A 24,569-nucleotide genomic window follows, 5' to 3' on the forward strand; every position below is an offset into this window, starting at 1 on the left:
TGTACCTTTATCAAAAGTTCTGTTAACAGTTGGTGAGGCAAGAAATATTTGTATCAAAAAACAAAGATATGACTAGCTTAATACCAAGTCTGTGTTTAGAAGTTTATATAGGATTTGTATATGTTATCTATTTTTTAAGTGATTAAATTGTATGTTTTAAACCTCAAGTAAGACACACGTTGAAAATATTGCTGAATTGAGGCTAGCATTTACAATTTTGATTGATGAAATCTGTATTTTTGGATACATTTAATGGTGCCTTTCAGTAGTATATTCATGTGGTAACAGCGCCACCTTCTGGTTATATCATTGCTAAATTTAAAATTTGGTAATTTGGAGTCTGTTTATTGCCTCCATCATAGAAAATTAGAGAAGATATGTGATTGCCTAGGATAGTTTTGAAATTAATACAAAAGTTAAACCAACATTTAAAAATTATAATTTTTTAATATATAAATGACTGCAGGTTCACATGTAGTTGTAAGAATTAAAACTTTCCGAACTTTCAAAATGGGGAATATTTAGTATTTGGTCCTATTTGGAAAGAGCTTTAATTATTTCCAAGAACTTACCTGGGTTTAGAAAATGAAGTTTTGGTTTTTTAATTATGTCCTGTCAGTTTCTATTTCTGTAAGGATAATGTTGACCCACACGCCTGTAGTCCCAGCTATTCAGGAAGCTGAGGCATTGGAACACTTAGCTTAGGGGTTTGAGATCAGCCTGGGCAAAATAATGAGACACCATCTCAAAAAGAAAGAAAAAGAAAAGATATTGTGTACCCTTTACTCAGTTTTCTCCCAACAACATCTTGAAAAACTAATACAGTATTATAGCCAGGATACTGACACTGATACAGCCAAGATGCAGCACAGTTCCATCATCACGAAGGTCCCTCTTTGTTTTCCTTTTTATAGTCACATCCATCTCCTATTCTACAGGCTTGGAAACCGACTTAGCCACTTGTCCAGAGTCACATTAGACTTGAAATGTATCTTTCTGATACCAAAGTTTGGGCTCTTAATATACTACTTCTACTGTCTCAGTAGAAGTCTTACTTCCAGATTACTAAATGAGTTGAACTCAATCTGTTTTCAACATTTCTAGAACCATTACTATTTCAAATGACAGATTATTTATACATACCTTTAAATTTAACATTTGAGAATCAATAGGTAAGTATCAAACTACAACTTCCCTGAAATTTCAAGCCCTGACATTCGATAAATAAGGTTGCCAGAATAAATAGTAACAGATTAAAACAGCCTTAAGATGCTGGATGCTTGCTTTAGAAATAGCTTTAGGGCCTGGTTATAAAGATAATCACTTGGTGTAGGCTAACAGGTTTTTGCCACGTGGAGAAGCTTTGCCCTGTTGGAGTTGGGTCAATCGGTGTCTTCATTGGACAATATGCAGCACACAGGAGGCCTGAGAAGACGACAAAGATGTCCGCAAGGAATCTGCCAAAATATAAAGTAATATGTGATAAAATCTAGCATGGAAAACTACATGTCAGAGACCGAGATGGCCCGTGGGTGATGATGGTGTGGGAAAGATGAGTGTTGTGATGGAGAGGGCCTTTTGGGGGGTCCCATAAGAGAAAGAAGTACTTCTAAGTAAAAACCATGTGACTATAAATTTCTAAATGTTGAATCAGGGATCCAAAGTGATGGAGAAAGTTTAAATTGTTCTCTTAAGGCTCCATTGCCTCTTTTCCTCCCAAACTGTAGTATGTATACCTCTCATGCACGTTTTCTTTAGCGGGGAGGAAAGGAGGGGATGTAGGGAATTTTCCATTGTCAGGAATTTACAACAGCCTTTTTATTTTTATTTATTTATTTATTTTTGAGACAGAGTCTCGCTCTCTCGCCCAGGCTGGAGTGCAGTGGCGCGATCTTGGCTCGCTGCAAGCTCCACCTCCCGAGTTCACGCCATTCTCCTGCCTCAGCCTCCTGAGCAGCTGGGGCAACAGGCACCCGCCACCACACCCAGCTAATTTTTTTTGTATTTTTAGTAGAGACGGGGTTTCACCATGTTAGCCAGGATGGTCTCTATCTCCTGACCTCATGATCCGCCCGCCTTGGCCTCCTAAAGTGCTGGGATTACAGGCGTAAGCCACTGCGCCCAGCCTTTTTTTGTTTGTTTGGTTTTTTTTTTTTTGCCTGTCTTTGGTACCTTATCTGGATCAGATATGGCAAGTGAAAGGAAGGGAAGAATTAAGGGTAATGACAAGGTTTTTGGCCCCAACAACTAGAAGCCATGAACTGAGGTAGCAAAGACTGCAGGTAGAGCAGCTTTGATGGAAAAGATGATTGCAGTATTGGTTGCAGTATTGAATGTTAGGGTTGACGTGTCAGACATCCAAGTAGAAATGGCAGGCAGGCATTTGGATATGCAGATTTGGAATTGAGAGAAATCATTATTGGAAATAAAAATGTGGGCATCTTCAAAGTATTAGGTGCTATTGAAAGCTTTGAAACTGGATGAGATCACCTTTAGAGAGAATGAAGATGAAAGAAGAAAAGAGAACCATGGAATGAGCCCTGGGGCGCTCCAATATTAAGAGCTTTGGAAGAGGAGGAGGAAGTAGCCATGATGAATGAGGTGGTGTGACCACCACGTCAATAGGATATCAAGAGTACGTAGTGTCTTAGAAGCCAAGTGAAAATGAAGCAAGGAGGAAGAGGTGATCAGATGTGTCAAATGCTGCTCATAGATCAAGTTTAAGAGGCAGCCTGAGAAATGCCCATTATGTTTGGCAACGTGGACAGTCAGATGTCATTGGTGATCTTGCCAGGGCCTGTTCTGATGGAGTGGTGGGGACAAGTAGAACTCTTTTTGAGGAGTTTTACTGCAAGAGGACTGGAGAAAGGTGATGGTTGCTAGTAGCAAAAGTAGTCTTTTCTTCTTAAGATAGTGGCTTGGCCAGACACAGTGGCTCACGCCCTTAATCCCAGCACTTTTGGAGGTCTAGGTGGAAGAATAGCTTGAATCCAGGAGTTCAAAACCAGCCTGGGCAACATAGCAAAACCCCATTTCTACAAAAAATACAAAAATTAGCAGGGTGTGGTGGCGTACATCTGTAGTCCCAGCTACTTGGGAGGCTGAAGTGGGAGGATCACCTGAGCCTGGGGAGGTTGAGGCCACAGTGAGCTGTGATCGTGCCACTGCACTCTAGCCTGGGTAATAGAGTGAGTCACCGTCTCGATAAATAAATAAATAAAAAATTGGTGGCTTATTTGTTGATGAAATGACCCAGTAGGAAAAGAAAGATTGATGATGTATAAGAGTACAGAATTGTTGGGACAAGTCCTTGAGGTGAGATGAGATGGAAGCTAGGGCACAAGTTGAAGACTTCTCCAAATGCACAGGTGTTTATCTGTGGTAGGAAGGCACAGTATGTGGTGCAGCCACTGGTTAAGTGGGTAGACCTGGAGGGGTAAGTCTCTGAAAGTCTCTGCCGTAGTCTCAAACTAGGAAACAGAATTCTCAATTGCAAGTAAGGTGGGGAAAGGTGCGAAAGGCGTGAGAGAATAGATATCTAGGATTGTGGAGAAAGAATGGACTAGGGACATTTAGGATATTCCGAGCAGCACTGAAAACCCACTGAGTTCTGTGTGCAAGAATGACAGTGTTCAATAACTGAAAGCTGTGGTCACTTTTGTCACACTCCTGACTTCAGTGGAAAAGCGTCTAGTGCAGGAGTGTCCAATCTTTTGGCTTCCCTGGGCCACAGTGGAAGAAGAAGAATTGTCTTGAGTCATACATGAAATACACTAACATTAATGATAGCTGATGAACTAAAAAAAAAAAAATCGCAAAAAAATCTCATAATATTTTAAGAAAGTTTACGAATTTGTGTTGGGCCGCATTCAAAGCCGTCCTGGGTCACATGCGGCCCATGGGCTGTGGGTTGGACAAGCTTGCTCTAGTGGTTCCCCATGCTGCTGGCTTGTGGGCTGAGAAATATTTTATCAGGTTAAAGAAGTATCCAACTATTCATATTTTATTGAGATTTTTTTCTTAAGTGAAGAATGGTGATTGAATTTTGTTAAATATCTTCAATTTGTCTGGAAATAATATTTTTATCCCTCTTTAATTAATTTGGTGAAAGCTATTAATCCAGTTCCCAATATTTAACCATCATTACATTTCTGGAATAAATCCCATTTGGTCAAGATAGGTTATTTTTAAAATCTGCTAGATTTTGTTTGCTATTAGGGATTTTTGCATGAATATAAATCATATTAGTCTGCATTTTTCTTTTGTGTAGCTCTAGTCTTTGTAGGTTTTGTGGTGTTTTACTAGCTTCATAGAAAATGCTTGAAAGGGTTTTGTTTTTGTTTTTAAATTTTAAACTGTTACAGAACAGCTTCAAAAGAACTGGTATTCTAGGCTGGGCCCAGTGGCTCATGCCTCTAATCCCAGCATTTTGGGAGGCCGAGGTGAGTGGATCACCTGAGGTCAGGAGTTCGAGACCAGCCTGCTCAACATGACGAAACCCTTTCTCTACTAAAAATACAAAAAATTAGCTGGGCATGGTGGCAGGTGCCTGTAATCCCAGTCACTTGTGGGGCTGAGGCAGGAGAATCGCTTGAACCAGTGAGTTGAGATGGTGCCACTGCACTCCAGCCTGAGTGACAAGAGTGAAACTCCATCTCAAAAAAAAAAAAAAAAAAGAGTTGGTATTCTATACTCCTTAAAGAGTTAGTGGACTTCCCCTCAGAAACCCTCTCAATCTGGTTTTCTTTTGAGGGTGTGCCACTGACAACTTCCTCATTTCCTCTATGAAAATTGATAGGCTTTCTATCTTTTCTGGGGTCAGTTTTGATCAATTATATCCATAGAAAATTATGCATTTTATCTAAGTTTTTAAATGTATTTGCGCAGAGTTGAGCACAATATACAGAACTTATTTAAGGAGAAACACTACAGATCCCACTTTGTTCTTCAACTCAAAATATACAACTGCTGTGAAGATTTCTTATATGACAAGTTGTGATATCTTCTGATTCGTACCTGGCAGCAGTGTGATCACAAACATGCCACCAGATTAAAGTGGTAGTACTCAGGTAAGAGGAGGCCATCCAAATTAAATTTAGGAGTCTTTAAAAAATTATCAAAATTCAATGTAAAAAGTATAATTTCTTGTAAAGAACGTGGTTCCTGGAGAACATGTCTAGGTTCCCCATTTCAGAAACACTGTCCTAGTGAATAGCATTTGAACTTCTTAGCCTATGTTCGTGGCCCTTCCATGTCCACCTTCTCACACAGTGCTTCTGTGTATATCCTGCACTCCAGTTCAACCGAACCTTTCCATCTCCCAGTTTCCCACCTTCCTGCTATTATTCGTGCTGTTCCTTCTGCCTGGAATGCCACTTTCCTAATAATGTTGCCTGTTAATTCCACCCATCCTTCAATTCTCACCAAAATGCCACTTTCTCCTTGAGGTGTTGGAATTGCTTTCTCATCTTTCCCATCACACAAGCCATGGTGACCCCAAAACACCTGATTCCTTTCTCCCTTCCCATGCCAATGTTCAGTTCAGTTCATTGGAATGGAATTCACTTTAAACTTTTGCTCTTAAACTTTGGGCTGACTAAATAGCTTTTCTCTTTTCACTGTAGTGCCTTCTAAAAGCCAAAGATTTCAACATTTGGAAGAGATTAGAAAATGAAAACAGTCCAAATCCAGCTCTTTGTTGATTAGATTGGCCCAAAGGGGAAGTAAATAAGCAAAATGCAAATGGATTCTAGTAGTAATGGCCACTGTATAAGTACTACACCAGTGCAGTGGTTTCAGCAGCTCGTCCTGGGCTCCTTTCATACTTACGCATGTTTGGTTTTACGTTTAATTTCAGGTGCTAACAATCACATCGTGGGCTCCTCTTAAGTCTGCTGTGAGAGAAATTAAATCCTAACCCCCTAAGGCAGTGGTTCTCAAAGTGTGGTCCCTGAGATCAACGATGTCAACATTACTGAGAACTTGCTAGAAATGCAAATTATTGCTCCCATCCCAGTCCTACTGAATCAGATTTTCTGGGATTAGGACAGGCAATCTATTTTAACAAGGTCTACAGGTGATTCTGGCACCCATTAAAGTTTGACATCGGCTGGGTATGGTGGCTCACACCTATAATCCCAGCACTTTGGGAAGCTGAGGTGAGAGGATTGCTTGAGTTCAGGAGTTCGAGATGAGCCTAGGTAACATAGTGAGACATTGTCTCTACTAAAATTCAATAAGAATTAGGCATGGTGGTGCACGTCTGCAGCCCCAGCTACTCGCAGTGGGTGCTGAGGTGAGAGGATTGCTTGAGCCTGGGAGATGAAGGCTGCAGTGAGCCCTGATGTGTCCCTGCACTCCAGCCTGGGCAACAGAGTGAGACCCTCACTCAAAAAAAAAGAAAAAAAAAATGAAACAAAAACAAAACAAAAAAAATGTTTGAGATCCTCTGCCCTAAGCTATCCATTATCCATTACACGTAAGGAATTAACTTCTCTCCTATGCATCTAGGATGGCCTTCGTTACATAATATCCTTAGAACCAAGAAAACAGTTACCTAAATCACTGCCTGTGTTCTATGGTTCAGATAAAGAACCCACTGAGAAAGCCTGTGTGCATGAACTGACTCTGACCAATTAAACATGAAACACAGGTTGGAATAAAAAAATTTCTTTATTTGATGGTCTTCCATATAGACAGAATTTCATCAGTAATCAAAGAAAGGTGGTAATCACATATAAACACCAACTAAACGCTGAGCTTTCTGGCAACAGAAAAGGAAAACGTTGAGTTCTAGAACAACCTTTGTTGTTTGATGCAACTAACCATATCACCTTTTAGAGCTAGAGAACCTTCCACGTATTAAATGTTTGGAATCTTTTGTGATGTGGATTCTGCTACAGGTGATACTAAGGAACGTGGGGACCAATGTCCTTCACAGGTTTTGTAGAAAACTTTTTAGGTGGTCTTCCATATTCACCCTTAGAAGCGAGGACAACCCTTCGAGTGTAATTCCGTGGAAATGATTTCCCTCCTGCTCAAACACCCATAGCTTCCCTGTCTGTCCATTTTGTGAGCTCCTCATTGCCTTCCATGACTCATTTTGTCATGTGACACGGAACCTCCCTGGCTCCCGCTGCTGATACTGACCATTCCTTTCTTTGGTCTCTGTGCTGTTGTGGACACAAAGCCACCATCGCTGTTACTGCACTTTTTTGTTTTTTCTTTTGTGAGCCTAAGCCTTCCTCAAGACAAGAATCTTTGTTTTGTTTAAAAAAAGAATAGCCTTAATTTTTTTTCTGATTTTACAGTGAACACCCTATTGTAGAACATTCATGTAAGCAAAAAGAAAAGAAATAAAAATAATTTGTAATTTCATCAAGAAATGACCTGTGTTGACATTTCAGTGATTATACTTCCAAGTCTTTTACTAAATGTGTATGTAAATAGCTTTCTTTGTGTGTGTGTGTGTGTGTGTGTGTGTGTGTGTATAAAAATCTGTAGCCTCTGTAAACAAGCCAAATATCACACACACGCCACACAAAACAATACAAGCAAAAATCACCAGACTTCTCATGACTTGACTTTATTCCGGATGGCTCTTTGTGCTTATTTACACATAGACATTGGCAAGTTGACGTATTTGGGACCATGCTCTGTATGTTGTTTTGTAGCCTGTTTTCCATGCAGCAGTATGTTACAGACACCCTCAATTATCAATAAATATATATGGACACCACTATTTATAAAGGTTTAACTTTGGTCTTCCCTTGTGTATTTATACAGAAAAAAAAACTTTAACCATTCCTTTATTGGACATTTTGATTGTTTCTACTTCTTCACTATTTTAACAATACTGCAGGCCATGTCTTTTCTCCACTAGTGATACACTCCCAGGCATGGGTTTGTTGCTCTCAAAGGTATATGCACTTCCTATCATGGTACTGTCAAAAGACCTAGGAAGGATATACTAATTTACGCTCCCATCAATAGTGCATGAGAGTGCAGGCCAGGTGGGGTGGCTTATGCCTGTAATCCCAACACTGGGAGGTTGAGGTGGGAAGATCACCTGAGGTCAGGAGTTTGAGACCAGCCTGACCAACATGGAGAAACCCTGTCTCTACTAAAAATACAAATTTAGCCGGGCATGGTGGCGCATGACTGTAATCCCAGCTACTCAGGAGGCTGAGGCAGGAGAATCGCTTGAACCCGGGAGGCGGAGGTTGCAGTGAGCCAAGATGGCACCATTGCACTCCAGCCCGGGCAACAAGAGCGAAACTCCATCTCAAAAAAAAAAAAAAAAAAAAAAAAAGGTGCCCATTTCCACACATCCTTGACAGTACTGAGTTTTGTCCATACTTTTAATTTTTGGCAATCTGATTAAAGAAAAATGGTATCTTGTGATTTTTATTTGTATTTCTTTGAAAACTATAAAGTTTTTTTAAATGTTAACTGAACATTTCTGTTTATGCTTTTTGTGAATTGCCTGTTTTTATCTCAAGTTTTTCATTGCTGTTAAAGTTTTCTTATTGATATCTAAGAATCCTTTGTATATAAACATTAATCTTTTTTCTGTATTTACTTACCTTTGTCCTGTACTGAAATATGATTCTTGTTCATCATTTGTCTCTTATTTATGGTTATTTTAAGTTTCTTTTTGGATTTTGCCTTTGTTATCACACTTAGAAAGTAATTTGCCACACAAAGATTTTATACATATACTTATAATACTTTCCAATACCTTTTTTACTTCTAAAAGTTAAATACACTTGGAATGATTTTGGCAAATAACATAAAGATCTAATATACTTTTCTACCTCATCCCTGAAATTCAGCCAGTTTTCTCTATGCTATTTGTTTTTAAAATCTATTTCTCTCATTGATTTGGAATATTACTTAGGCACTAATTACTTACATTGAAGTCCATTTCACAACTTTTTATATCATTAATATGAATATTTCTCTACAGTATTATATGTTAATAATTATTTATATTTTAATATCTGATAGAAATGTTTTTCTATTCTCAGTATTCTTGAACGTCCAACTGCTTATTTTGAAGTTCCAAAAAATTCTACTTTTAAAAACTTGGAATTACACTAAGTTTATAATATTGTCAGGATGCTTGTTCCTGTAAACCTGAGATGAAACTCAGAGTCTAGCTGTCTTAGTCCATTTGGGGTGCTGTACAAAGATATCAGACTGGGTGATGTATAAACAACAGAAATCTATTGCTCACATTTCTGGAGGCTGGGAAGTCCAAGATCAAGGTGTCAGCAGACTCGGTGTCTGGCGAGGGCTGCTCTGTGCTTCATAGATGGCTCATTGTTGCTGTGTCCTCACATGGCAGAAGGGGTGAAGGAGCTCGCTTGAGCCTTATAAGGGCAGTAATTGCATTCATGAAGGTAGAGCCCTCATGGCAATAACTCCCCAAAAGGTGCCCCTCTTCCCAAACGCTATCACATTGGGCATCAGGTTCCATATGCATTTTGGGAGGACACCAACAGTCAGACCATGGCACAAGATGGGTTTGGTGACTCTGTGGACAGAGGATTCTCCCACCTAGGGATCTCCCAGGTAACTGTTGTCTTTAGAGAAAGGAGATTTGCCTTGAGGAACCTGTGTACATGGAAGGAGAGGAAGGCTGGATTGGTGCTCTGAAGATAGAGAAGGCTGTGAATAAAATCTGCATTTTGAAGATAGGAAAGACAAGAAGTGCTGTTCTTCAGGACAACGGTGGCAGAATGGGGCACAGAGAAGAGCACCGTCCCCATTTCTGTGGCACCTGGTACGGACAAGAGCCAGAAGGACTGCCACCCCTGACATGCCATTGGTCACTCCAAATCAGTGGTGTGCAGGGGCTGGCTTCTGAGACCCAAATGCTAAATTTTCAAGAATTTTCCAAGCTGGTTGTTAAACAGAACCATTATTAAAAATTAAATTTAACATACAATTAAATGAGTTATGTGAGGAACAAAGGTAATGAATATTCAAAATTCATCATTCGTTAGTCATTTTACTACACCTTACTGCAATCTATGCTTATTTACGTCTGTTGTTGTCTGTATGGTGGAAATACTATGTAATGATATGCTACTTTGCATGCTTCCTAATTCCACATTCAGTGATGGCAAGCTTGACACTGGCACAGTGGGAGTATTTACACCATGGAAATTGGCAAATGCTACAAATTAGGACTTGATTGATTGTTTTCCTGATTGTCTAGAGGAGGGCGGCAAATTTTTATGTAAAGGGCCAGATAGTGTTTTAGGCTTTATAGGCCACACAGTGTCTGTCACAATGACTAATTCTGCTCGTACAGAGCAAAAGCATAGAAAATACCTAAATGCGTGAGTGAGCCTGGGTTTTTGTACTAACTTTATTTGTGGATACTGAAATTTAAATTTCATATAATTTTCATGTGTCATGCAATACTATTCTTTTGATTTTTTTTCAATCATTCAAAAATGTAAAAACCATTTTTCTATGGCAGGCTGTAGACAATCATGGCACACACTGGCTTTAGAGACTGTTATTATTTGTGAATCATATGCTACATCTCCCTTATATCAGTAAAATGTATAATAAACTTTTTCTTTTTCTAGAGAACTGGTTGTTAAATATTTGCCAGCACACCACCACTTCAAGTGTTTTCTGAATTGGGGACATGGGAGGAGGGAGTCCAGCAGTACCCTGGGGAGGAGGCCGAACCCTCTCCCATGAACCACTGGCACTGGGGGCATGGTGAGCTTGCCCCTAGAGGGTTTGCCAACAGCTGACTTGAACCACTGCAAAGGAAGGGCAGAGGATTCCTGTGCTTGTGTGATGTGGAATACTCTGGCGACTGTCAGAAATAACCTAGGAAACTATAAGGTAGCGCCAAGGTCCTGGTATCATGTAGGAGGGGCCTGTGAGCTGGTGAGATTTCTGTATCTACAGATGAAGGAGTTGGAAAATTCCAGTTACATAATGTTTTTCCCACCTAGGAATATTATGGTATGTCATTCCATTTAACGAAGTCTTTATTTAAATCCTTCAGTAATTGTATTCATGCAACTCCTGTATTTGTCTTGTTAAGTAAATTCCTAGGTAGTTACATTTATTTTTTTTAAATGTTAATATTTATTTATATTTTCATTTAATTTTTCTAGCTATATTTTTGGGTCTATAAAATTTTTTCCTATTACTTTTTGTCTGTTTATTGCTGGTCTATAGGGAAACTAATGCTCGTATAAATTAATTTTTTATACTAGTCACCATATTGAATTATTAGTGTTTTTTTAGTTGATTCTCTTGTGTTTTCAGTAATACAATGATATCATCTGCAATAAATGATCCTTTTAGCTTCTTCTTCCCAATTTTTGATAAATTTTAGTATTGGGATGTGCTTGCTTTACAAGATGAATTGGGAAGTTTTTCATTTTTCCCCCTGGTCAATATCAGTTGAAAGAATGTAAAATCTGTTTATGTGAAGTTTCAAAGAATTCAACCATGAAACCATTTAGCCTCAAGAATTTTTCCAGAAGTGATTTTTGTTTGTTTGTTTGTTTGTTTGTTTTGAGACGGAGTCTTGCTCTGTTGCCCAGGCTAGAGTGCAGTGGCCGGATCTCAGCTCACTGCAAGCTCCGCCTCCCGGGTTTATGCCATTCTCCTGCCTCAGCCTCTGGAGTAGCTGGGTCTACAGGCGCCCGCCACCTCGCCCGGCTAGTTTTTTGTACTTTTTAGTAGAGACGGGGTTTCACCGTGTTAGCCAGGATGGTCTCGATCTCCTGACCTCATGATCCACCCGTCTTGGCCTCCCAAAGTGCTGGGATTACAGGCTTGAGCCACCGCGCCCAGCGTTTGTTTTTACAAATATTTCTTTTTCACCATAGATGCTGGTTTACTTAAGATTTTTTCTTTTGTCAGATTGGTAATTTATGATTTCTGAGAAAATTTCTATTCCATCCCCGTTTCTACTCCTGTCTCTCTCTAATCTATTCTCTAGCCAGTAAGCCATCACAACATTTAAAATTTCAGGTGGTCATCCGCTGCGTGAAAACCTCTGACAGTTTTCACTGATAGGTTATCATTGCTTTATGTCTCCTGGTCTATGAAGGCCTAACATGATCTGGTCCTAACTTCCACTTCCCACTTCCTACTGCCTTGCTCAGAGTGACAGGAGGGCCCCCAGAGGAGGAGCTAGCACAGGCATGCTGAGTACTGGATTTCATGCTGATTCTGGAAACAGCTCCATGCCAGTTTTAAAGGAGGCTTAATTGTTCTGGGAGTTTTGCTGACATAATACAGCTTGGCTCATGGGTGGTTCTTGTCCTTAGGCTTAAAAGTAGAACAGGCATTAATAAATGCCACAAAATGTCTTTGGTTGTGTTCAGCCAGTTCTTTTCCCAGAAGCAAAAAAGCACTGTGCTTAATTAAATTCAATCAATATTTTTCAAGGGCTTCTTATGGACAAGAGATTTTGCTGGACTCTGGGATATAAGTGAGGCAGACACAAACAATGTACCTCTATTGCAAGGCAAAGTAAAAGAGAATGTATTGATAGAATATGCTGGGTTATGCCACAGTAATGAAAATTTCAGAGGCTTATATCCACACAGGTTTATTGCTCAGTTGTGCTGATGTCCAGGTGGATTGGCTATGGCTCTGCTCTTTGTCATTTCACTCTGAGACCCAAGCAAGTTGAAAAGCCTCTATCTGGAAAATTTCTGGTGGTCATGGCAGGGAGAAAAGGCATGCTGGCCAACATGCAATCACTAAGACTTTGTTGAGAAGTAACACGTGCCACTAAAGATCACATTTTATTGGCCAGAGAAAATAGCATGATCAAGTCGGACATCAAAGGGGCAGGGAAGAATTAGGTTGAACCATATGAGATTGGCATTTTATGAAGTCAAAAGTGATTGACTGGCCGGGCACGGTGGCTCAAGCCTGTAATCCCAGCACTTTGGGAGGCCGAGACGGGCGGATCACGAGGTCAGGAGATCGAGACCATCCTGGCTAACACGGTGAAACCCCGTCTCAACTAAAAATACAAAAAACTAGCCGGGCGAGGTGGCGGGCACCTGTAGTCCCAGCTACCCGGGAGGCTGAGGCGGGAAAATGGCGTAAACCCGGCAGGAGGAGCTTGCAGTGAGCTGAGATCCGGCCACTGCACTCCAGCCTGGGCGACAGAGTGAGACTCTGTCTCAAAAAAAAAAAAAAAAAAAAAAAAAAGTGCTTGAGTATCTCAATTGTATTTGGTTTAAGCAAATATAATTCTTCTATAGGGAGGGCAATGATTATTTGAATAGTGTAATCTACTCCATAGTGGTACCAACAGAATTGCAATAAGAAAATCTTATTAAGATTTTCTTTAAATTCGGATGAAAATTTTATTCACTAATTCCGCATTTCACTTGAGATAGCCACAGACAACCAATCCTTCCACCTGTGGAAATGGGTAATAAAAGCAGAGGTGTCACATTAACCTTGTTTGCTGAATTTAGGGGCCATTGGTTTTAGATTCCAGCTTTAAGGAGTCCGTCTCAATAAAAATGTGCCGTACTCTTGATATAGGCCAGGCTTTGTGCAACGTGCTGGGACAGACGGTGAAATGCACTGACAGACAAGGTCTGTCCTCAGGGGGCTGAGAGTCTAGTTCCTGCCCTGCTATCACGTGCAGATAACCAGTAAATAGGTGCTGTGGGGGGGTGGGAGAGGTTGAGGGAACTTAGGGTGTATTTCTAATGGAGCTCACACGATTGTTGGCCAAATTCATTTCTGTGAAGCTGCAGAACTCACAGCTGCTTGTTTCTTCAAGGCTAGCAGGAAAATCTCTCCAAGCTCAGGGCAAGCTTGAGCTCTCTTTTAAAGGGCTCACCTGAGTAGGCCAGGCCAACCTAGGCTACTCTTGCTTTTGATGAACTTGAAGGTAAACTGATTAGAGACTTAATCACAAAATCCCTCCATCTTTGGCACATGATGTAACCTGATCACAGAAGAGACATCCATCATATCCACAGGTCTTGCCCCTACTCAAGTGGACTGTGCAGGGCACGGACACCAAGAGTGGGAATCTGGGACGCGATCTTAGAATTCTGCCTGCTTCAGGGTTTCATTTTCAAAATTGTCACGGATCTTGTGGGTGTGTCTCCTTGCTGTTTTAGTCCATGTTTACCTGATGTCATTGGTCATTTGTAGATCTTTTGTGAAGTCTTCTGCCCAGAATTCGTTCTTAGTGGATTGCGTGCCTTTTTGTTTTTGAGTCTGCTAACCTGAATAGAAATTATTGGTTGGATACAAGTATTGTAACTATGTTCTCCCAGTCGATGGTTCCCCTTTTTGTCTTTGATAAACATAAATTCTTCATCTTAATTGTAGTATTTCTCATTCCTTTTTTTTTTTTTTGGTAGTTGGTGGTTTTGTGTCCTGTTTATGAATCTCTTGCTTAGCCCAAGGTCATAAAAATATTCTCCCGCCTGGACCCTTTCTCCTGGACCCTGCATTGATTTTGTTTTCAAATGTAGGTCTATGATCCACTTTGAATGAACTTTTATGACTTGTGCGTGTATGGGACTAAAGTTCATTTTGTTCTCTATATGATGAGTCAATTGATACAGTATCATTTACTGAAAAGACTATCCTCTCCCTATTGACTTGTGACTTTGACTTTGTTAAATAGGTGACTGGAGGTAGGCTGGAATCTTGTTTGGCTTCTTCTACTGCATGAATCTATTTGTTCATCTGTATACCAGTGCCAGACTGTCCTCACTATTGCCCGACCATGCTGTGATATCTAAACAGTGTCTTCAAAGAAATCTTGGGCATTGCCATCTCTCTAGAGAGGCCTCACTCCACTCTCCCAGCCCTAAACAACAAGAGATTGATTTTCTGTCTCTGTAGATTTTCCTGTTACACAGATTTCTTGTGAATGAAATCATATAGTATGTTGTCTTTTGTACCTGGCTTCTTTTATTTCCAACATGCTTTCAGGGATCACCATGTTTGCAAGACTGTGTCCTTGTGCAGGAAAGAGAAGCACCGACCAGGAGGACTGGGGCAGGTGAGATTGGGAAAAAGAAAGGGAGGGAATAAGCTGTGTCCAGACACTAAAAGGACTTGAAGGATCTTTTAAAAGAGATGTATACATGTAACAGGGAATTAGACAGCGTGGGAAAGCATCCGCTCTCTTAAAATATCAAAAAAAACCCCACATAGATTTGGAACAAGCTGCTTGTATCCTTCGGTGTGGAGCATGTGGTCCTCACTCAGCTATGTGGCTGACCCACAGAAGGCAGTCACGGATGGAGCTTATAAAGGAAGGAGAGAGGCCCATACACTTGAGTTCAGAGGCAGGAGAGGGTGAGTTTGAAGTGCTTGAGGAACACGGAGTGACCCCAGGAAGGAGCTGGGCCATGTTAGGTGGAGCTGAGAGAGGAGCCCCAGATTCAAGGAGAGTATGTCCAGGTAGTAGCTTGAACGGCACAGATGGAAAAGGATTTGGCTTTCTTTGTTTTCTTCCTTTGATTTTTAACTGCCCATCCTTCCGCAATATTAATGGTTAGTACAGAAAAGAAAAAGGAGAAATTATCACCCATCACCCCTCCACCCAGAATTAACCACAGTTAACACTGGGGCCCAGTTCCTTCCAGGCTGGAGTCTCAGAATCACTTTCTTAACCAGGAGCAACGGTCTGCACAGCTTTATATCCTGCAATTTCTTGCTTAGTGTAAAAGCATTACCCTGGGATCCGATTTCCTTTTGCATCTCAAACCCGGGAAGTTTGGCCATTAGCAAGGATTTCCTGAATTTCCTTGGAATCATCAAAGCGGCTGGGCTTGGTCTTCCTGAAGCTTAGGGCTAGTTCTCGCTCCCCTCCTTTCAAGCTGCAGGTCTTCGTGAGAAGAAGGCGGATGCAATAGCAGAGACTTAGCTTTCAGGCCTCATTCCTCAAGGAGGTAATTGTTCCCTTTAAAGGAAGACAGAATTAACTGAGTGGCAGCACTGGATTAGGCCTGGGCATCCAGAAACTGCCCACAAGAAGTGGAGGCCAGTGGGAGACACACAAGTGTCTACAAGGCGAGGTGACAGAGCTCTCGGAAGGATGGAGAAGGGGCTGTGGTGGCTGGCCCAGTGGAAAAGTACCTCGACCATGATTCATCAGGGCAATGCTCCGTTGGTGCCAGGCCATCACCCCGTCTGGGAGTGCAGACGGCTGACAGCTGAAAGTCACATCAAGAATGGAATCAATTTTCAGGGAAGAAAGTAAATGAAAGTTAAGATAAAAATGCATTACTTCACTGCTATACCTTCTGCTGCAAGCATCTTTTTAGTACAAGCAACATGAGACTAGCGCCTGCTACGTGGCGAGTGCTGTCTGGGCACAGCGAGCAAGGCAGGCTCCTGCGCTAGGCAACTCCAAGCCTGACTGAGGAAGACAATGTGGTGGTCCACCGGGACATGGATTGGCTGATTAAATAAGGGTTATGAGTTAGACAAATAAAATACCTGGTGCTGCTGAATTTCACATCTCTAAGGACATTGCCCTGGCTCTAGACTAACTGGGTGACTGAAACGTGGATCCACGTAGTGTCAGTACACAGAAATGACCTGTGTATGGTTCTCAGCCCTGCTGCTCACTGGAGTCCCTGGGAGTTCTTCAAATTAGAGACACTAACGATGCTCAGTCCCTGCCCCCTCCCCCTGGTTTTTAAAAATAGCTTTATTGTGATACAATTCAAATAAAATACAATCTACCCATTTAAAGTATACATTTCAGTGGTTTTTAGTATATTCATGGATAAGGACAACCATCAATACAGTCAAATTTTTTTTTTTTTTTTTTTTTTTTTTTTTTTTTTTGAGATGGAGTCACCCAGGCTGGAGTGCAATGGCATGATTTTGGTTCACTGTAACCTCTGCCTCCCTGGTTCAAGCGATTCTCCTGCCTTAGCCTCTCGAGTAGCTTGGATTACAGGTGTGTGCCATGACACCCAGCTACTTTTTGTATTTTTGGTAGAGATGGAGTGTCACCATATTGGCCAGGCTGGTCTCAAACTCCTCAAGTGATCTGCCTGGTTTGGCCTCCCAAAGTGCTGGGATTACAGGCCTGAGCCACCAAGTCCAGCCAACACAGTCAATTTTAAAACATTTTCCTTATCTCAAAAAGAAGCCCCATACTATTTAGCTATTATTTTTATTTTCTATTAAATTTATTTTTCCTTTCTTTTTTTCTTTTTTGAGATGGAGTCTGGCTCTGTCACCCAGGCTGGAGTTCAGTGGCTCAGTCTCGATTCACTGCAACCTCCGCCTCCTGGGTTTAAGTGATTCTCCTGCCTCAGCCTTCTGTGTAGCTGGCATTACAGGCACACACCACCACGCCCTGCAAATTTTTGTATTTTTAGTAGAGACAGGGTTTCACCATGTTGGCTAGGCTGATCTGGAACTCTTGACCTCAAGTGATCTGCCCGCCTTGGCCTCCCAAAGTGCTGGGATTACAAGTGTGAGCCACCGTACCTGGCCAACTATTTTAAAAATTTTTAAGAGACTGAGTCTCACTTTGTCACCTGGTCTGGTGCAGTGGCAGGATCATGGCTTACTTCAGCCTTAAACTCCTGGGATCAAGCAATCCTCCCACCTCAGCCCCCTGAGTAACTGGGAAAACAACTGTGCACAGTCACTAAACTAAAACAAAAACTTTTATTATTATTATTATTTTTTTGTAGGGGTGGGTTTTCATTATGTTGCCTAGGCTGGTTTCAAAGTCCTGGCCTCAAGCAATCCTCCTGCTTCATTCTCCCAAAGTGCTGGGATTACAGGCATGAGCCACTGTGCCCAGCCTCTGGCCACTCTTCTAGCCCTAAGCAAGCAGGAATCTATTTTCTGTCTCTGTAGATTTTCCTGTTATACACATTTCTTATGAATGAAATCATATAATATGTCTTTTGTTTCTGGCTTCTTTCATTTAGCACCATGCTTTCAGGGTTCACCATGTTGTAGTGGGTATTTTATTCTTTTTTATGGCTGAATAGTATTTCATTTTATGGATATGCCATAATTTATCTGTTATCAGTTGATGGACATTTGGGTTGTTTCTACCTTTGGGCTGTTATGAATAGTGCTGCTGTGAACATGTGTGTTCCAGTTTCTGTGTGGACACATGTTTTCCTTTCTCTTGGGTAGCTACCTAGGAATGGAAATGCTGGGTCATACGTTGACTCTGTTGGAAGAACTGCCAGACTGTTTTCCAAAGCAGCTGTACCATTTTACATTCCCACTAGCAGTGCATGAGGATTCTGATTTCTCCACATCCTTGCCGATACTTGTTATCATCTGACTTTTTGATTCTGGCTACCCTAGTGCCTATGAAGTAGTATCTGAGTGTGGTTTTGATTTGTTGATTTGCTGATGACTAAAGATGCTCAGCATCTTCTTATGTGCTTATTTGTGCTCTTAGAGTTTTTAATTCAGTTGATCTGGAGCAGTTTTTTTTTTTCCTTTTATTTTTTATTTTTTTGAGACAGAGTTTTTCTCAGTCACCAGGCTGGATGGAGTGCAGTGGCACAATCTCGGCTCACTGCAACCTCTGACTCCCTGGTTCAAGCTATTCTCCTGCCTCAGCCTCCCGAGAAGCTGGGATTACAGGCCCGCACTACCATGCCCAGCTAATTTTTGTATTTTTAGTAGAGCCAGGATTTCACCATGTTAGCCATGACGGTCTCGATCTCCTGAACTCGTGATCCGCCCACCTCGACTTCCCAAAGTGGTGGGATTACAGGCGTGAGCCACGGCGCCTGGCTTATTTTTTCCTTTAAAAAAGTGTTTGGCTGGGAGTAGTGGTTCACACCTGTAATCCCACACTTTGGGAGGCCAAGGCAGGAGGATCACTTGAGCCCAGGACCTCAAGACCTGCCTGGGCAACATAGCAAGACCCCATCTCTAAAAAAAAAAAAAAAAAAGGAAATTAGCCAGGTGTGGTGCTGCACACCTGTGGTCCCAGCTCCTTGGAAGCCTGAGTTGGGAGGATCACCTGAGCCCAGGATTATGAGACTGCAGTGAGCCATGATCATGCTACTGGACTCCAGCCTGGGTGACAAAGTGAGACCCTGTCTCAGAAAAAAAAAAAAGGTGGGGGGGGGGGGGGCCCGAGCGTGGTGGCTTATGCCTGTAACCCTAGCACTTTTGCAGGCAGATTGCTTGAGCTCAGGAGTTCAATACCAGCCTGGCAACATGGCAAAACCTGGTCTCTATGAAAAATATAAAAAATAGCTGGGTGTGGTGGTGCACATCTGTAGCTGTAGTCCCAGCTATTCGGATGGCTGAGGTGGGAGGATCACCTGGGCCTGGGGAGGGTGAGGCCACAGTGAGCTGTGGTCGTTACCACTGCACTCCAGCCTGGACAAGAGAATGAGACTCCATCTCAAAAAAAAAAAAAAAGTTTTTTATTTTGAAATAATTTTAGGTTTAGAGAAAAGTTGAAAAATAGTAAAAAACAAACAACAACCTCCCCGCCCCCGCAAAAAAAAACCTCTCATTTACCCTTAACCCAGATTTCCCGAATGCTTACCACCCTTGCTACATCATTCTAGTTCCTGGAAACATTTAAAGCATGTGAAACATTTAAAACATTTAAGTTGCAGGCTTTAAGCTGCACTTCCTTTACTTCTAAATATTTCAGTGTTTTTCTTGAAAAAAAAAAAATGTTCTCATACCACAGTAACACGATCAAAATTGGAAAATCAACATTGATTCAATACTATGATCTACAATCAAGTTTCTTTTTTTCCAAATCCCTGGGTCTCAGCATTTTTTTTTAAAGCTTCACAGATGATTTCAATGGATACTAGGGAACTCTGTTGCCTCCTCTGGCAGAGCGGGACTGACAGGTGGACCCTCCCTGAGACCACCCAACAATTTAAGGTGGAGTTATCAGGGCGCCTGACTCCTGGGGGCATTTTTGTGTGATGGGAAAAGACAGTGCTCCTGGCTGAGTGAGATGGCAGCTGGCTTGGCAAGGGGATAGCACCTTTGTCACCACGTCATGTTTTTGTACTCTACGTGCTGCATCTACACCCAGGACCAACGGTAACTGAGGTGGAGGGGAAACGAGGGCCTGAGATGGCAAGTGTGTCCTCCTCGGTGGTTCCTGTGTCCTTCATTTCCACCTGCGAGAGTCTGTCCTGGACACTGGAGTTGGTGGAGAAGGAGCCAGTGACAGGCAGAGGAGCTAACTGTCTTTATCACACTCCAAGATCCCAGCTGCTAAAATCCACACCGAGCTCTACTTACCAGCCTTCTTCTCTCTTGCTGGAACCTCCTCTGTACTCAGACCAGCAGCCTTAGCACCACCTCACACTGGTAAGAAATGCAGATGATCAGGCCTTACCCCAGATCTATTAAATCAGAAATTCTGGAGTGGCGCCTTGCAGCTTGCATTTTAACCAGGCTTCAGGTGCTTCTGATGCATGCTCAGGTTTGAGCACCCCTGGCCACAGGGAGGCCGAGGCAGGGCCCAGGGTCAATTCAACCCTCCTCTGGTTGAATAGCTGGAGAGTTGGGAATATCAGTAAATATTTCCAATGCACCTGCTACAAGCCAGAAAAAGGAACAAGAAGACACAGTAGGTCTGAGAAAGTGATGGGGTGAGCAGAAACCCAAAGCCCATAGAAGGCCATCCGAGTGGCCCCTCGAGTAGGTGAACTGGCTTTAGGGTTTACTGAAGGAGGTGGAAACCTCAGCCTGCTTCTTGTCTGGGTTGTTACAGGAGTCCTTTAGAAAGCTGTACCATTCTTTCAATATTCTCCCTACTTTCCAATGCTCATTTTTCCTGCTCATTTCTGGATTAAAAAAATGCCTTGGCTGTATGAGTAAGAAAACAACCATGCAAGTTTGTAGAGAAAGAATCTGGGCCTTCTAGGTCACGTTGGTTTAAATCTTGGACATCAAGCACCTTAGAGACCATGTTGCCAAATAAGCTTAGTAAATGCTTTCTAATGCTTACGGAACTGTGGCGCTTTGTGCTTGCTGTAGTACTATATAATTAGACAAATGAAAGAACTCAAAGGTTGAGCCCCTTCCCTCTCTTAATTTTTTCTTTTTTGTTTATAAGCAGATTTAAAATTCTGGCTCATAATGTCCTTGATTCAATGTTAAACCATTTTGCCTAAATGGCAGCAAGTTCTAAATGTGAGGGCGCTCAGCTTTTCAAGCTGCTCTTGAATGACAGAAAATTGACAAGCTGTCATTCAAGACCTTTTGGTAGCTGCCTGGGGCTCTGTTTGAATTGTATCTGTCTGATACTTTGCCATGGAGAGTGAAAAATTTGATCACATGCCATGCTTTTAATTTTCTAAAGCAAATATGTTGGAAGGAGCCAATTAATGCAAAGATGGACTGCTGGTCTCATGCAACTGATTTAGGGGAAAGGTTTGCCTAAATTAATAAAAGATCTGAATTATAGATCTTAACAAATACATAGAATTTAGAGGCTTAAAAAGAAACTGGGCAGCAGCAGGCCTGGGGTTGGCTTTTAAGTATCCTTATTTAACTAATAGATATGAATGTTTTGATATTAGAAATGCTAGTACTGGAGCCTCTGAGCCTACTCTGGCTTGAGAGGCTGCCCTATCTAAAAAACAAGAAAAAAGAAAAAAAGAAATGCTGGTACTGTAATTCTAAAGTGCTTCAGAAATTCTCAAAAATAGGCCAGGCATGGTGGCTCACAGCTGTATACCAGCACTTTGGGAGGCCAAGGTGGGCAAATCACTTGCGGTCGGGAGTTGGAGACCAGCCTGGCCAACATGGTGAAACCCCATCTCTACTAAAAATACAGAAATTAGCCAGGCATGGTAGCAGGTGCCTGTAATCCCAGCTACTTGGGAGGCTGAGGCAGGAGAATCGCTAGAACCTGGGAGGTGGAGGTTGCAGTGAGCCGAGATCGCACCACTGCACTCCAGCCTGGGCAACAGAGTGAGACTCTGTCTCAAAAAAAAAAAAAAAAGTTCTCAAAAATATTTTGAGAACCTTTGCCCTATTTTTGAAGGAGGGGTCTATATTAAAGAGATCATACAGAAATAATTTAATTGTTACAAAACGAATGGAATGTCTTTACCTTTTACCCGATTGAGTTACATTAACTGCATCTTCAATTTTTCAAGTGCTCCTCAACCTAAAATATAGTCATGTGTCTGTATTTAAAAATGCATATTATTAAATCTATTTTGTTTTTCAATCTATCATCCACACTGCAGCAAGGCGATTCTGCCAAAACATATCTCCTTAAAAGCCAACTGGAGCTTCTCATCAGCATCAATGTGAAGCCAAAAATCCTTAGGAGGACAGAGGGAGTCCCTCACAACATAGACCGGTCCCCTTCCCTCCAGCTGCCTGGACTGTCCAAAGGACTCTCTTCCCACCTGCGGCCACACTGCACAACTTGGAGTTTCCCCAGCTGCGTGGACTCATCGCGTCACCACCAACTGGATGCATCTTCTGCTCTGTGCAGCTGGTAAAATCTTTCTCAACCCTTGAGATGCAGCCCAATCTCCTCGTAACATCTGGATTCCTCTCTGTCACTGCATTCCCTCCTGTCATCCTGCCTTTGTTTTCTTACCCTCCTCTCTCTCCTGTGTGATGGGCATTAATTAAAATTAAATAAAAATTCAGATCATCCTTGTACTTGCTGCATTTCAAATGCTCGGCAGTCACATGCAGTTAGTGGCTACCCTCTTGGACAGCACAGATAGAGATTATTTCCATCACTGCAGAAGATTCTAGACTTTGAACTTCTTGAGGACAGGGGCTTGATCATTCGACACTGCTTTACAGTGTCTAGCAGTGTCTGCCCTGTAGCAGGGGCTCAGGAAATTTTTCCTGAACCAAACCTAACTGAACTGATGCGGGTTTGTCATCAGGGTGTACCTTCTGTTAAAGGAGGTTATGATTTCTGATGCTGGGGTGACCAGAGGGGATGGGAGTGGGCCTGGCACTCGGAGGAAAGGGGGCAAAACCAGCTGAGAAGTCATCCTTTACTTGCTGGCATGGCCCCAGCCAGGGTTCTGTTGCTACGGGAGAATGGATGAGTAGGAATGGATTATATCACCCTGGATATAGAAGACAACCTGGCTTGAGGGGCATGGGGGACATTGGAAGTCAGGGTAAGAAACTTGGACTTCATTCTACCGGCATGGAGAGTTCCTAGAAATTAATGAGCAGTAGAGTGATAGGATAAGCTTATAGGAGGAGCCAAAATTTTTAATACAGCTCCTTAGATCTTAGATCTTGTGACTTAGGAAAGGCAATAGGAGCCCCTGAGCATTCTGGGTCCTTCGTACATTTGGGAGAACAGAGGCCCAAAGTGGGAAATCATCCTCCTCCGGGGCAGCACAGTCATGGCTGCTCCATTCCTATTCAGAAGCCTCGTTTCCTGATTAAGGCCCTGGCAGCTGTGGTGTTTCATTGTTCATTATTCATGAATAGACTTGGCCCTGTTCAGAACTGAAGCTTCAATGCTGCAAATGAGGGCTGCAGAGAGGATGTTGGGGAACTCGCCTGTTTGGCTTCAAAACTGCCCCCTTTTCTCTGGAAAAATCCTCTCTAGAATACTGTGCCAAGGCTTGGTGAGTGAGAAATGAGTTTTCATGATGTATCAAAAGAAAAATGCTTCTTTTAAGAAAACGTCTTTATAAATGGCAGCAGGCGGGGAAGAATCTAAAAGACAGAAAGAGCAGTGCTTGCAGGTTGAAAGCATTACCTCCAGATATGGGGACATTAGGACTAAGGGAAGGTCAGTGATGGGTCCACGAGGCCAGGTTTCAATGGGTTTACCATTTCCTTCTTTGTGTGCCCACCGATGGACACACGTAGGCACACACACCAACAGCCTCCCATGTGGACGGTCCAGGGTGCCCACAACCCTTCCAGCAAGACTTTGATTTCTCTGTTTCAAAGGATTTCTTGAGGCCCCTCTGTAGAGCTGCTTGTCTTCTTCACGACCCGTGCTTGGGTCAGGGCAGGTGGAGTGAGCTGCACTAACAGCTAGGAGATGATCCTGTGATCTCATTGTGCAGTGGTCCTGCCAGGTTGCTCTTTCTGAAACCTTGGGTATTACAACTTCTGCTTCTTAGGGACCACTTGGTCCCCCAGTCCTCCCCCTGCTGACTCCCTTCCTGGTGAAGCCACCAGCATGGCTCTCAGGGTGGTGCTGTCTTCCTTCTCTAGAACAGCCACGTGGCCCCATGGCTTGCACTTACTGGTTACTGTGGTTACAAATGCCTCTTCTAGGCTGTGAACCATTAAGGAGTGGGTCCAGTTCAGCCAACACTTCCTCAGGGATTTTAAGTAGCTGGGGGTCCCCCCGAATCTCCATCACCCTCTTGCCCATTCTCCATCCCCTCCCCCACCACACATACACTCTACTCCCCCAGTGCTGAATAACTTGCCAAAGCATGGTGCTGGCACTGGGGCATTCAGGGGTGAAGAAGATGGGGCCTCTGCCCTGGGGAGGAGGTGATGAGGGGAGGAACAGCAGCACAGAGGGTGGGAGGCAGAGGAAATGGCACTGAGTGGGGGCACGAGGATGGAAGAGGAGC

The 24,569-nt window shown here is 42.4% G+C and overlaps 1 protein-coding gene across 1 annotated transcript; it reads left to right on the top strand.

The window, feature by feature from the left end:
• Positions 1–19,974: 19,974 nt before the first annotated feature.
• Positions 19,975–20,322, top strand: ARMS2 (age-related maculopathy susceptibility 2; the record flags this gene model as incomplete). Its single annotated transcript, XM_038010262.2, is given in 3 exon segments — positions 19,975–20,143; positions 20,146–20,306; positions 20,308–20,322. Coding segments are annotated over 3 exon segments (345 nt in total), but the record flags the coding sequence as incomplete, so codon positions are not given.
• Between the last annotated feature and the right edge of the window lie 4,247 nt (positions 20,323–24,569).

Source organism: Chlorocebus sabaeus, chromosome 9 (assembly GCF_047675955.1).
Source record: "Chlorocebus sabaeus isolate Y175 chromosome 9, mChlSab1.0.hap1, whole genome shotgun sequence".
Classification (NCBI taxonomy): domain Eukaryota; kingdom Metazoa; phylum Chordata; class Mammalia; order Primates; family Cercopithecidae; genus Chlorocebus; species Chlorocebus sabaeus.